General features: G+C 35.7%; 1 protein-coding gene and 1 pseudogene across 1 annotated transcript in view; one reads left to right on the top strand and one right to left on the bottom strand.

Annotated features, from left to right (window-relative positions):
* Nucleotides 1-15,707, top strand: part of EYS (eyes shut homolog) — a 1,820,808-nt gene that overhangs the window by 450,980 nt on the left and 1,354,121 nt on the right. Inside the window, exon 12 of the mRNA XM_068550856.1 lies at nucleotides 3,533-3,654. Within this exon, the coding sequence (XP_068406957.1) occupies nucleotides 3,533-3,654 (122 nt within the window). The remainder of the gene's footprint in view (nucleotides 1-3,532; nucleotides 3,655-15,707) is intronic.
* LOC137769571 (phytanoyl-CoA dioxygenase, peroxisomal pseudogene) lies at nucleotides 9,511-10,227 on the bottom strand (annotated as a pseudogene).

The following is a 15,707-nucleotide window of genomic DNA, read 5'->3' as shown; positions in this document are numbered from 1 at the left end:
TATCAAAATGAGTGCCAATTATTTTCACAAAACACCCCAATTCTGACAAATTAATTTATATTTATGTTAGTCATAATGGTAACAAATGAGAAAATTTAATGAGATGTGACCTCTATGTTCTGGTGTCAGAATTAACCATTTTTCTTTGTTTTTAATGGTAGATTTTTTTAAAGTATTTATTTGTAGGTATGGGAAAGCACTATTTACAATGATTTAAAATTATTTTAGCCCACTTATTACACACATAAACACACACACACACACACATACTTTTTCCTACTGAAACATGTATTCCTGAAGGAATATAAATTTACAAAGGAAAAAGAAGGAGTTAGGAAGAAAAGAAGAAAAAATGTAAGGAAAGGGAAAAAAGGAAAAAAGAAATATTGAATGTTGGAACACGGATTTTTCTGTGGAAAAGCATGCCAAAAATGAATAATTTTATTAAGACACAGGAAAATCAAGGCATAAAATAGCCCTGTGAAGTGGATATGGCTAAGAGACATGAGAGAGGAAAAAAAAAAAAAAAATGAAAAGGAAAGAGACAGTGAGCTAGAAGGAGTTGGGAAAAAAATGTCCATTTTATTTTGCCTTATTTAACCTCCTTAAAAATATATTTTTACAATTTTTACATGGTCCCTCACTAAATGAATAAATGGTTAAAATAATGTAATGTATGAAAAAGCACATTTTGATAGAAAGTTATTTTGTTTTTAAATGGTATCATTTAAATGAAAGTATGATTTTTAAACCAAATATCTGCAAATGCATGTCCTTAAGAAGTGTAATAATTTTTTTTTTAATTTGGTGAAGAAGCCCAGGTTTAAAATAACAGGTAGAGGTGGGGCCCTAGCAAACTGTAATATCTACATAGATATTAATATAGAATTAATTGTTCTAACACTGTGTCTTCTAAGCAAAATATATTTTGGGGCTGTGGGCCACCTCTTTGCTACTCCTGATTTAAACCAACATTACTGTCTTTATTTTTTAGATTTTGGTGCTTAAAAGATTGTGTTTTAAAATATGTGAAATTCTCAGATTAACTTGAAATAATTCAGTATTATCTTATTTCTGAGTTCAAACCCAAAGGCTTTTGGGGGTGTTGGGAATGGTTCTCAAATTTCTGGGGCTCACTAGAAATAAAGAAGGCACGGTTGCATGCCTGAGAGAGAAGCCAACAATTTTTTTAGATCTAGATAGCCCTAGTATCAGGGTAATATATGGTTATATATGGCCACTTCTTATATGTTCTGAGTGACATAAATATATATATATATAATTTTATGTCTGTGTAAATATTTTAATTCTTAATTTTTTATACTATAAGAAAATACAATTTCCAAATATGCTACATATAATGCAATGCTACCTATTAAATTTTTGGAGATCATACATTATATACTACGGAAATGTAAATTTTGGATACCTGATATATCGATGTATTTTATAATAGCATTATCCATAATATATTTTGGACAATCCCCAAGGAGATTTAGCTACTAGAGAACTAAGACATTTATTAAAAATTATATCACACATGTAAGCTGATATCAGCATAAAACTATGACACTGTATTCTTAACACTTTCTCAAAAATAAAATAACATGGGAAGCCAAAATTTTGAATTCACATTAGTAGTAGTATTTTTACATGACTATATATGAGAAACAATTATTAATATGTATATGTCAATTTATAAATCTCAAACATTTTGTGGTTATTCACCACATTGGCAGTACATTATTAAAATACTCACCTCTGTATTTTAACCACAAAGTTTTACGTTATCAGAAACTTTGACTCAGTACAACTAATGTATGATGTTTCATGTTTATTTAAGTATAGAATGAATAATACATACAGATTAATAGAAGTCTTATCAGATGAAAATTTCAATTCAAAATAGTAGTATGGAATATTTATAAACAAAGACTGATACATATACAGTGACTGTATTTTCTGGTAAAAATAATAACAAAACAAGACAATATGCTTAAAAAGTATTTTCTGATAAAATGGTGATTAATCACATAGCCCATCGTTAACAAATTAGACATGAGAAAGAAAATTTGTTTATTTGTTTTAAACTTTAAACAAATTATGTTTGTTTATTTTCCCTATGGTATCCAATTTAATTCTCTAGGTTCTCATTGGGCCCATAGCTCATTTCTTAGATTCTTAACCCAGAATAGTTAACATTCAGAAAATAAACTCTGTCTTTCAGACCCTTTGTTAATTTCAATTTATCTTTTGCTGTGATTTTTCTTTTAAAAGCGTTTATCATTTATCTACATGGAGAACATCTGCATCTATGCTGACATTAATTTGACTCTAGCTGCTTGTTACTTGCCAATTTGCATCAGTATCCAACATGACTTATAATCATGAACATTTTAAAAAATATCATTATGACTCATCGTACTCCACAATGTCTTAATTACATATTGTATCACATTTGGGTTTAATTTGTTAACATACCTAATGCCATATACACGATATAAAGATGCACCAACAGATACTATTTTTTTTTTCATTAATTTATTTATAGCTATACCTGTATATTTATTAATATCTATTTTCAATGAGATGCTAAAAACTAAGTTTCTTGATTAAAAAAAGTAAAGTAAAACAAAAGTAAAATCTTGTCTAAAGATCTGTCAACTCTGTGTCTCCCTTGACTCCGGTTGATGGCCATGGGCTGTCTTGTTTTCCTTCAAGGCCACAGTTACATTTGTTGGGCAGAATCCTGGCTGCACAAACCTAGAAGCCACACAGTGCACTGACAAAGCTGTTTCCACCCAGGACCTACTCGTTTAATGAGAGTAGGATTAGGAACAGGCACGTGGCACAGAGTCAGTGCGACTGCTTGGTGGGTCTCAGGAATGGTGGGGACCCAGGCATCAATCCTGCCTGCTGCAACCATGATCAAGCCGCCATCATGTCCTTGAGATGCTTCAGAGACTGTTCTTTTTGCATCATTAATGGTAAAATAGAGGACAGATTCTGATCATTACTTTTAAAAGATTATGGTGAAATATGAAAGCTCTTTTTAACTAAGGTTTAGTAGTTCTATGTCAACTTTCAGATCACTTTGCACTTTAAAGTACCTTGTCACACAAAGAACTTTATAAACCAGTTAATTTCCTGTTTATTAAACCTAAAACAATCTGGTAAAAGGTAATTGATACAAAAGTGACCCATTTACCATAGGCATTGTTTACTGACAAAACAAAAGAGATAGAGAGAGAGAAAACTGGATATTTTCATTGTTGCTTTGCAAATTGTTACCATTTATTCATTGTGATTGTTCTCACTTCAAATAATTCAAGTTTTTAAGTTAACAGAACTGAGCAAGATAATTATTTAGAAACTGTTGTAGAAAATTGTGTAATAGAGTACAAAATATAAAAATTCACACATACTTTGGTTAAAAGTGAAATGTATTCAGATGAATACAACATTCTTTAGGGTAATTAACATTATACCATGATTAAAGGCATGTTAAGAGTTTTCTTTCTGTTGCTTTCAGTGGTTGATGGCTTCTCCTGTTTATGCAGTCTGGGCTCTGCTGGTCTGAGGTGTAAACAGGACTTTGATGACTGCATCCTAAATGCCCATGAGAACAATTCTACCTGCAAAGATCTGTGTCTGGTTAGTATCCATGAATATTATTAATGTATCTGAATGTGGGCTAGCATAAATTAACCCTTACAGGTATAGTTGACATTTGCCTTTGTTGCATGTTGGTATGTGTATATATACATGTGCATACTTACAAAGATTAGAAAACAGAAACTCAAGCAATATTTTCTTAACCTAGTAGTAAAAAGATATTGTATTTACCACCATATATAGGTTAATGTAAATGTTATAAAATGAGTAGTTTACTCTTTGGATTCACAACTCTTAGTAACATTGAGTTTGTGTAAAATTTCAGAAATTATTCTAAAAATGCTGTTAATCTTATGGCAACCACTTTCATCTAACTCAAGGTATTGTATACACACGTTATATATTTCATCGTCATTTATAATCTTGAATTCTATTTTGATTTCCATCGCTTGCTGTATCCCCATCATCTCCTTCATTCATCTGTATTGGTGCTGTCCCTTTGGTACATATTCATTTGTCATCGCCTTTGTCACAAGCATGTGCCATTCTGCCTTAAACAGACTGTGACACAGTTCGCAAATCAATGGGATCCCTTCTGGCCCTCTGGCTCCTCATTTTTCAGGAAGCCTGACATAAAAAATGTCAGCTCAAGGTGGATTCATGGACCAGCTTCAGAAAATATATGACAGGCGACACAAGTTAATGCTGTGACACCGGTGCAGGCTCAGAGCTGAGGCTGTAGCATCAGAGCTGGCTTTCACAAAAGGACTACACTAGTTGACGTTAGGAAAAAACATTTGAAAAACAGATCTGTTTTCATCCATATTTCAACTATCAGTGTACTGACATTGTTTTAACAATAAAAAGATAATTTGTGGCAACTTGTTTCTTTGTACAAGGAAGGCAGACACCTAAATGAAAAATTATAACTAAGGTCTGGATATCCATGACCAGACACATCGATGGCGCAGAGGTTGTCTAGCCACTGTTATACATGGGTGTGGTCCAGTTGCTTTGTTTTTGTTCATTCCAAATTCTTCGTCTAAGTCAGTCAATCCCATCACACTTTGGGGGGGTTCCTGTAGGCCTGAGTGTGTCACCCTATGCTGGTCTCTGAGGTAAGAGTGGAATTCTTTCTAGGAAAACGTTTCCTCACCTGCATATAGGATGTATGTAAAAGGTACATACCTCTTCTAGACCTTCTTACATCTGTATTTTAGACATGTAATTGCAGTTGCTCTTTTCAGGCCCCAAGGAAGGGACAAGGTGCTGTCTAGTGATGAGTGGCCTTTAAGGCAGCAGAGCTGAGAGACAGGAGATCAATGTTGATCTCCTGACTGAACCCCCAGGTGCCTGCCCAACCCTTGGATCTAATTATGTGAGATCACTTATGATATATTTTTAAGTATAGCTTGAGCCAAAGTTCCTTTGATTTGCAGGTAAATCATCTAATTTCCATAATGTGATTAAACTTTATTTTAGTCTATGATTTCAGCCATAACTTCAGCAATAATAGAAGTTTATGATAGTAGAAAGAGCTTCTTACCCATAATTATAAGATTCCATTTCTACACCTGACCTTGAGACAAATTATCTGTGTGACACTAAGACAGACTTTTGACAAGTCAGGAACTGCAACTTTAGGAGCCGCATTGTATCAAAGAACAGAACTTCTAAATAGAGTATTCTCTCATTTATCCATTTTATAAGTTGCCGATAAGAAGCTAGTCAGACTAACTTTAGACAAGTATTAGTTTAAAATCTTGACTCATACTTCCAGAAATTGTTATAATAAAATAAAGAAAAATAAGAATTAAAAAAAAATTGGAACTCACAGAAACAGAGAATAAAATAGTAGTTATCAGAAATTGGGGGTTGCGGGAAATTAGGAGATGCTAGTCAAAGGGTATAAGTCTTCAGTTATAAACTGAATAAGTTCTAGGGATCTAATGTGACTATAATCTAATAATGACTATAACTAATAATACTATGTGTATACTTAAAATTTTCTAAGAGAGTATATCTTAAGCATTCTCATTACAAACACCAAAAAAGTAGTTATGTGAGGTGATCAATGTGTTAATTAACTTTATTGTGTTAATAATTTCACAATGTATACATATATCAAGCCATCACATTATACACTTCATTTGTCAATTATATTTCAATAAAGACTGGGAGCAGGGAAGAATAAAAAACAAGAAAACAAACAGAAAGCAGCAGGGTTGAAAAGGAAATAAAATTCTCAAACTACATAAAGTTCGCTATCATATTTTATTAATTGATTTAAATGTATTAGAATATACAAGGAGATCACTGAAATTGCCTAATTCCTAACTATAATTTATATATCAATTATAAGAAGAAAAATACCACTGGATTGGTGATATCCTTCCAAGAGACGATATTATGGAGACAACAGATGGTTTAAAAAATGAAAGAATGTCTAAAGCATTTGATAGCTTTTAGATATTGTGTCTGAGCCCCAAGGTTACCCTCAGATTTGATAGTTGACTAGAAAGGCTCAGAAAAACTGATTTATTCCTGGTCAGAGATTATTACAGTGAAAAGTTATAGATTAGAAATAGCAGAAGGAAAGGCAAAGTGGCAAAGTCCAGGAGAAACCAGACACAAGCTTTCAGGTGTCTTCTCCCAGTGGAGCTTGGTGGACAACACTTAATTCTCTGAGAAATGATGTGTGACAAGATGAATGAAGTGTCACCAACCAGGGAAGCTCACTCAAGCCTTGGTGTACAGGGTTTTAATTCAGGTCAGTCACAAGGCATGGACTTTAGCTAATCAGGCTCCACCTCCTGCAGTGTTCAAATTGATACAGCTTGGTCCAAAGCCCCAGGTTTAAAACAAGGCTTTCATCATAAATCACATCATTAGCAGAACTACTGGGCGTAGCCCAAGGTGTCAGATATCAAACACACTGTTACCAGGAAGGATATTCCAAGGCCCAGAGGTTATCTTCCAGGAGCCAGTAAAGGGCCTGCCCTTCATTTGGAATATGTAAGGTTTGAGCACCCAAACCTGCTAAGTTAATTATTGCACCAATATTGTGTTAAATATTGCATTTTTGTGTAGGAATAAAGAGTACATAATAGTATAATAATAAATTGAAACAAAAAATCATTGCAAAGACACTAAGTCAGGCAGAAAGAGCTAAAAACTCATAATTCTGAAATGAAACCTGGCTAAAACAGACAACAGAAGTAATCAATATAAAGCAAGGTCCAAATTGAGTTTCATATTTTCTTTCTTTCACTGACTCATTAGTAAAGACAATTGTGAAATGCTCTTTGAAGGCTTTAAAGTGGAAGAGAAATAGAATACATAGTTTCTACAAAAAGTTTAATAATTGTAATAAACAGACGGATGACTTTATTCAGTCTAAGTCACTCATACCTGACTATAAGAGTCAGCAGCCTACTTGTGGTGTGGCTGAAACTCCCCAAAGCAACCCAGGTAATGCCATTGACATGAGATGTGTTTCTTCTTTGAACTTGATATGACTGTAGCTTCAAATGAACATTTTCAAAACTGCAGCATTTCCTTATGATTATATGTAGCATCATGGATGTGATTTTAGATAAAAAGCAGAAAATCAGAAGACTTTGAAACCAAGATGAGAAGTATTTTGTAACAACAAGACCATTTTCTTCTTTCCCTTTCTTTAAGGTTCAGTAAACCTACAAAAAACAGTGGGAGGAAAACAAGAAAATTTTGAATACATAGCACATAATAAGATACAGATGTTAAGTCTGGGTAGAGTAAAATTTATTCCCTCACGTAACTTTCTCAGATGTGTATTTGAGGATGACTAATTCCTTATGCTTATTTAAATATGTATAATCAAATTATTCTAGTATTTTCCCTCTCATTTTACTTTCATTTTCCTCTGTATCTTACATGAATAATGAATACTTAATTTTGATTACAGCAGGAGAAACAAAAATAGTGCAGTAGAACCAACATGTGGAAAGAACAAAGATTTTGTTCATATACAACTATTTTAAAACTTATGAATATTATATATACTGGCATATTACAGATATAAATTTTCTCCCAAACAGTCAGGTGCAAAAAACAAACTGAATTTATGTGTTTTCTAGTGAAAAATAAAATTGTCTCTACCTTCCCCACTATATGGTTGCAAAACCCATGTCGGTGATTTGAGAGTTTCCCATGTCCTCCCTTTTGCTTTATAGAGACGAAGCTGGGGGTGGCAGAGCCAAGAGGACAATAGCCCTGCTTTGCAATTCATCTTGGCTGCCACTGAAATGCCCATTGTGTCATTCCCATGTCCTTTTCAAAAACAGGTTAATCTGCCAAATGACTCTAATCCTCTCCTACCAAATCTGGTTCCTGGTACCCTCTCTGCACTCCTCAAGTGCAGGATGCTTAGCTAATTAGTGACCAGGTCCCAGTTGCACCTTCAGCAAATCATTTGGAACCACTATAACGTTCTGCTCTCTCTCAAGGATTTCAAACCCTCCATCAGAGTGGAATCGGTCCAACTGCTCTATGTCCAGATACAAAACCTTCATTTTTTCCTACCCTTCCTCTCCATGAAGATTTGCTTTAATCTCATTTGATGGAAATTAACACCAAGACTCTGACTCAGTGTCAGTGCTTGGAACTCCAGAATTGTCAGAACACAAAGAACTGCCTAAATACTCCTTGATGGAGAAAAGAAAAATTCCAATTTTGTAGCAAAAGAAGACAGTTACACATTTCATTCTCAAAAATTGCTCTGTTATATAGGAGTATGACAAAATTTGTCAAGTGTCAAATGTCAACTCTCATGTGCCATCTTTACTATGGCTATGTTGTATATTAATATTGTTTTTAAGTCATAGGTCCTATAAAATATCACCTAAACTATTAAACCTCCAAATAATGAGTTTTTTTCTTGTTCATTTTTAACCTTTATTAGGTTAAATATCTTGCCAGTTTTTGGTAATTTAAAGAGTAAAGAGGAGGTTTGGAGATTGGCTTTGACATGGATTTGTTCTATGATTTACCACAAGCCACTTAACTTATTAGATCCACAACATTAAGAAGTGTTAGAACATTCTTCAAATTCACTATATATGGAACAAAATTTAAAGGCAATATAGCTCTCCATTTTATTTATGTATCAGAATATACATAAGCAAGTATCTATTACTGGACTTTTTAGTTGGGTTATCAGTTTCTTCAATCAAATGAAAGAATTGGACTCAATTGTTCTTAACCAGGGAACAACTGCTTAAAATTCTGATTCAGCTGCTGAATCCAGACACCTGGATAATTTGTGATTCTTTGTGATTTTGAGAATCACAAGGAATCACAAATTATCGAGAATCACTAGACTAGGTATCCAGATGGCACTTTCCAGCTCTAAACTTTTCTGATATTTGGGGTGGAGTACAGAGGTTACTATTTCATGTGTACTGATAACTCACAATTTAGCACCTTATATGAGAAATAAAGGACAGTCTGAAAAAAAACGAGAGATTTCTCCCCTGTGTTTTTAGCAGCATATTTCATTACATCTTACATTTAATGTATGATTTCTCTTTTGGATTATTCCATCTGTTTCAGGGTTTTTGTTTTTTTGGGTTTTTTGTTTGTCTGTTTTGTTTTCAATTATACATCACTTTTATTAGTTCCAACCCAAAGTTTTCCTTAAAACAGTAATATTTCACTTTTACTGTTTTTACATCAATTAAAGCCACCCCACCTTACTGCAAAATTACCCCTATGCAATTAAATACTGGATCCGTGCACTTTGATTTTGTTAACAAGTGAATAGAGAAGATTCTCTCACCCCATTGAGAAAACATTTTCTCCTGACACCTTGTTCTATCTTGGTTTTCTTTAAAAGAGTTCTAGCAAAGGGCTATTTCAAAGGTTGATTCTTTCTCCTTTCACGATGTGCGCTCGAAATTCCCAAACATCCTTCAGGCTGACGTCTTTCACTCCATAGATTTACTGACTAACCCTAAAACTTCCTTTCCAATGTTTTCTTGATTGGTGCCATTCACATCGATGTAGTGGCGCTTGGCATCCACGAAATGGTAGGAAATTGCCTTCCGGAATCCTTGACTTTTGTTCCGAACCAGATTCATGGACAAGCAAAGGATGAAAGAAAATGGTGTCTCTCTTCTCCTTCATGATGTGCACCCAGGTGTTATTTCTGTCATAGTCTTGGATCCCGTAGAACATGATGTTAAGCCCTCCCTCTCAGTGGGAATAATCGTGTGGTTTCAAGGGACCGTTGTGTGTCCCTGGGAGCAAAACCAGGCAGCCGTTGTTCCGCTCAATGTTCTCCATGACCGTCCAGGCACAAACGATGCTATTGCTGGGCCTTAAGGGGAAATAGTGCAGATCCTCGTGCACGAGGTGACAGATGGGATGTCTTCTGCCTGAATCTGGAGGTTTGTTTATCAGCATTGTATGCATAGCCATAACATTGGGTCCAGTGAAGCACTCCACATATTTCAGAATTTCAGGAAGGGTGCTATATCTGAAGAGTTCCTTATCTTCTTGGAAATCTTGGACCTTGGTAATCACTTTCTAACTTGGCATATATTGTGATTTTGCAATGGTCACATCTTTCATCACCATCAATCCCAATGGTTTCACCTCCTTTTTGCAGATTCTGTCAAACTCATCCCTCAAGTGTTGAATATCAGCATCAGTCACCAAATTTTTAATGACACGAAACCCATTTTCTTCATAAATTTCTCTGTTCTAGGCTTAGAACATTATTTTCATGAGTATACTGGAATTGTTGACTATGGAAACTGGCAGGAGAAACAGCCCCTGAAGTGGGGTGAGCTATGATGGCCTAGGCCTGGCGGTGCCGAGGTATCACAACAAGATATGCAGACAGGGGAGGCGTGGTCCTTGTCCATGGCCTTGGGGGGAACACCGGTGGCCGGGCCTTGGCTCTACTTAACTCTGAGGGCAGCCCCGCCTCCCCGAGGCTGAAGAGGCTTCAGTGCTTTTTTTTTTTTTTTTTTTAATTTATTTATTATTTATTTTTGGCTGTGTTGGGTCTTCGTTTCTGTGCAAGGGCTTTCTCTAGTTGCGGCAAGTGGGGGCCACTCTTCGTCGTGATGTGCGGGCCTCTCTCTATCGCGGCCTCTCTTGTTGCGGAGCACAGGCTCCAGACGCGCAGGCTCAGTAGTTGTGGCTCATGGGCCTAGTTGCTCCGCGGTACGTGGGGTCTTCCCAGACCAGGGCTCGAACCCGTGTCCCCTGCATTGGCAGGCAGATTCTCAACCACTGAGCCACCAGGGAAGCCCAGTGCTTTGGTTTTTAAGACAAAGGGAATAAATCTAACTTTTTCGTACCAATTCTTTTCTGAAGGACATAATAATATATTGTTTTCGCCTCACTTGCAATAGCTTAGTGAAGTGTCAATCTCTTTATGTATTGACATTTGCTAATCAGAAAATTTGTGCATGAAATTATAACTTTTCATAAAGGTTGGATATAATGCTTCAAATCATTTTGAGAGTATTAAAAAATAGTCAATGGCTAATTGATTGTAATGCTATCCCAAAATTCAATTAAGTCTTTTGATTAAATTGATTAGTTACAAGGCCTTCAGTAATGAATATATAGCAAAAATGTTTAATCTAAATTGTGATGCATCAGCTAACAACAAAACTCATGGTTAAAAATGGCACTGTAGTCATTAAGTGACACAAAATGAAGTCCTTTGGGTATGTCCATTCTAAACAGCCTACTTTTGTTTATGTAGAATAAGATCTGCCTAAAAAATTTTATTACCCAGATCTCTACTTTTCATTACACAGCTTTTAGTCTAAGAATTTATTGAGAATAATTTACATTTATGAAAGTGGTTCAATGTGATCGGTGTCAGTTTTCTTTCCTTTCTACAATATGGTAGATTATAGAATTGTTTTCCTTGTATAATCCAAGAGGAATATAGAACTTTAGTTCATTCATCTGATGATTGTATAATTCTTTCAATGTATTCCCCTCAATTGTTAATTTTGATTAGCTAATATGTCTGTCTGAAGCACCCCATTTCTTCACCTCTAATCTGTTGTTTTCAGTCTGTCATGGTAGTGAAGCACATAACCAAATTTGTTAGGATTATATGCAAAGTAAAAACAAATGGATCCTAGAAAAGATTTGTTGATTCACCTGAGTAAAGAAATACATGAGCTTTAATACCTTGGACTTCTTATATCTAATTTGGAAGCTCAGACATATTTTTCCTTCTTTCTTATTCTAAGATTCATTACAGAGAAGTGAATTTTACAGATGGTTGAGTTTTGAGGTTTAGAAATCTGTGGAGCAGTGTGAATTTCATAACTGTTGTCTAAGAATGTAACTAGTCAGAGAGAAATTTTCCATTTTCAGAGTCTCCAGTAAAAGTGGACAGTTCCTAGAAATAGTTCAGTTTAAAAAATGATTTAGAACTGGTTGAATACAATTTCCATTGCCAACATTAGCCAAAATAAATCAATAAATAGGTTTATTTTCAAAGCATTATCAGACAGGTTAAGCTTCAAAGTATTTCAATACCGGCATTGTACTTTCATATTATTGTTTGTTGTATTTACGTCACTATAACTAGGACTCAATTCTGGGCTTCACTATTTATTTCTGAGAATTTAGTGAATAATTATACAGTAATTTATTTTGTTTCCTAAAACATATTCTTTCTACCATTTACATGGATGCCATTTTCAAGTGGTTGAGTCTATATAAAACTGTTTTTAGAAAGCTGTCATGTTGTGTTCAGATACTGTTTTTAAGATGATAATAAGAGAAAAAAACACACATCTTCCTTCAGAAGAACAGGTTGACTTAACAGTATATTATTAACTGACAAGAGCAGTGACCAAAGAACTGTAAATCCTTCATCTCCATCAATGAAGAGCTCCATTGTGTTCTAACTCTGTGTCATCCCAATCCCCTATTTGTCTGTGAGGAGTTTATCAATTGTGAAGAGTGTAGGAAATTTTGAATAAGAGAGTGGATATGTATATGTGGAAACAAGCATATGCGCAAATGTGCATACACATGTGAGTGCATACACACAAAAGAGAATATGTCTTTGTTCTTTAGCCGTTTGCCAACCATCCTGATTTAAACAGATAGCAAGAGGTTTCCAAAATCAAGTTCTGGAGCCCAGGTTAATTACTTCATATATGAACTTGTCTTGGTTATAATACATACAGATTAATTAGAGCTAGCAGATAAATAGCTTCTTTATGTAAACTGATGAAAAGCTTTGGTTAAGAATAACAGAGAGTGGTCTTTGCATTTTCTCGATTATAATGGGTCAGGTTGTGCAGCATGCCTTTCACAACCAAAGGCTACTTGCACATAGGGGACAGGCCTTTGAGGCCCACAGCTTCCCTTCCTAGCTGTGCCACCTCAAACAAGTCACTTATCCTTTCTAAGCCTCACTCAGCTCATTATAATAATGCACATATTAATAACAGTTACTTTGCAGGATTGTCATAAAGATTAAATAAGATACTGCATGTAAAATACTTAACACATTGCCTGCCACGTATAAAGCAATTAACAAATATAAACCATATTTTATGATGCTGAGAAGGAGGAGGATTTAATTGTGGCTACAGAAAAAGAGAGAGACAGGGAGGAAAGGAAGGAGGAAGAGAGAGAGAGTGAGGATGAGAGAGAGACAGGGAGAGAGGGAGAAAATAAAGGATAAATGAATGAATGCATGAATGGATTGAATGGGCAGGTCTTTATCTCTATCTCTTTAGCTAATTTTAGATTTCTCATAGACTAAGAATCCCATAGATTTCCACATCTGTGACTCTACTCCTGTTTTGTAAATAAGTTCATTTGTACCCTTTTATATGTGGAATTTTTTAGATTCCACATACAAGCAATATCATGTAAGAGAGGGGATGAATTGGGAGATTGGGATTGACATATACACACTACTATGTATAGAAAAGATAACTAACAAGGACCTACTGTATAGCAAAGGGAATTCTACTCAATACTATGTAATGGCCTATATGGGAAAAGAATCTTAAAAAAAAAAAAGAGTGAATATATGTATAACTGATTTACTTTGCTGTACACCTGAAACTAACACAACATTGTAAATCAACTATACTCCGATACAAATTTTAAATAAATAAATATAAAGCATATTACGTACACACACACAAAGGAATCTCATAGAGTCTGTACTCATCTCAAGATTCCAGGGATTTGGCAACTGCTGATAGCTTTTGTTCTACATGATCTCAGGCTGCTGGGGTTCTTGGGCAATCTTTCAGGACTTGATGTGAGATTGCTACATTTCTTTTTTTTTTATTTTAATTAATTAATTAATTAATGGCTAAGTTGGGTCTTTGTTGCTGCGCGTGGGCTTTCTCTAGTTGCAGAGAGCGGGGGCTACTCTTCGTTGCGGTGCGCGGGCTTCTCATTGCGGTGGCTTCTCTTGTTGTGGAGCACGGGCCCTAGGCGCGCGGGCTTTAGTTGTGGCTCGCGGCCTCTAGAGGGCAGACTCAATAGTTGTGGTGCACGGGCTTAGTTGCTCCACGGCATGTGGGATCTTCCCAGACGAGGGCTCGAATCTGCGTCCCCTGCATTGGCAGGTGGACTCCTAAACACTGTGCCACCAGGGAAGCCCGAGGTTGCTACATTTCTAATGAAATGCTCTGCATCTGATGGACACAAAGCAGAACACGTCCACCTGTCTCTCTTCAGACATCAAGGCTTTAATCTGGCTAACTCCACCTAAATTTTAGTGCCACAGCCTTCCAGGTTAGTTCCCCTGATTTAGTTGCTGGCCTTCTCTGCCCTCTCAAAGCAAGAAGATCTCCTGTCATCTAAGTGCTGCACTTAAAAGACTAAGATGAAAAATCCATCTTCTATACTTAAAAAAAATCTGGAACAAAAACTCAAGAGAATCCCATGTGATTGACATAGATATAAGTGTGAATGAGTATATAAACATATATACAGACATATAGGTCTAGAGTGTTATTACTGATCCTGTCACTTTTAAAATATATATACAGTCAAGGGCTAATTGCATGCCAGAAAATGTAGATCCCACTACTTTCTGTGCTGTGGTGTGCCTTTCTAGGACTGCTTTTATAGTTTACTGGTATATCATAGAAGATGTATTTTACAAAGAAAAACACAAGCCTCTTGGAAATAAGCCAGGTTTCTCATGGTCACACTGTGATGTAAAGCAGAGTTAGAATGGTCTGCAGATCCCGTGCCTCTCCCATATTTTCTTTCTCTCCTAGACCTCGCTGAGCCTCTGCAAATATCAGAGCTTGAGTTCAGTTGCCCACAGGACTCACAAAACTAAAAAGGATGAGAATCCTGAGATCAAATCAGTATTTCAGAGACTCCATAACACACCACAATCACCTGTACCGTTTCTGAAAATACCTGCTAATTGGGACTCACTTCCTGGGGATTCTAATTAAGCAAATAGGAACGAGGTCTTAGCCTTTGTGTTTTTAAAGTACATCACAGAAGATTCACATGCAGAGCCATAGTGCATAAATACAGGCTTCTGGTGGCCACTGGGCTGCCTATCCCGAGCAACACTCAGCAACCAACCAGTGCTCAACTGGATGGAAGCCTGCACTCAGAGGACAGACCCTTTCAGGGAATGGGTTGTTCACAGGTAATGCAGCCAGAGACTAAAATTAAAGCGCCAGCTTCTTATCTGCAGATTAACTGGAACTGAAAAGAATGTAGAGCTAGAATTATAAAAAAGTAAATTTAGGATTAAAATAGAGACTTAGAACGCTAATCATTGCTTTCTCTCTCAAGTGGGAACTTTCTATGGAAAAAGTGATCTCCTTAGCTGGTTTTGACAAGCAAGTCCAAAGGCCCTAGTCATCAAAGGAGTGGCTGTTAGATGACATTGGTTTGGAAGGCGTAGGCTGAGCAGTTAAGAGACAAAATAGTCAGAAAGGAAAATTCCAGAAAGTTCCAGAAAGCAAAACTTGAATTTGCCTCCCAATGGCAACCATTTACATAGCGTTTAGTATTTATAACTATTTACCTAACATTTTCATTGTATTAGGTATTATAAATAATCT

This window comes from Eschrichtius robustus, chromosome 9 (assembly GCF_028021215.1).
Source record: "Eschrichtius robustus isolate mEscRob2 chromosome 9, mEscRob2.pri, whole genome shotgun sequence".
Lineage (NCBI taxonomy): Eukaryota > Metazoa > Chordata > Mammalia > Artiodactyla > Eschrichtiidae > Eschrichtius > Eschrichtius robustus.
The sequence above is the reverse complement of the archived record's forward strand: the minus strand, read 5'-3'. Positions and strand labels throughout refer to the sequence as shown.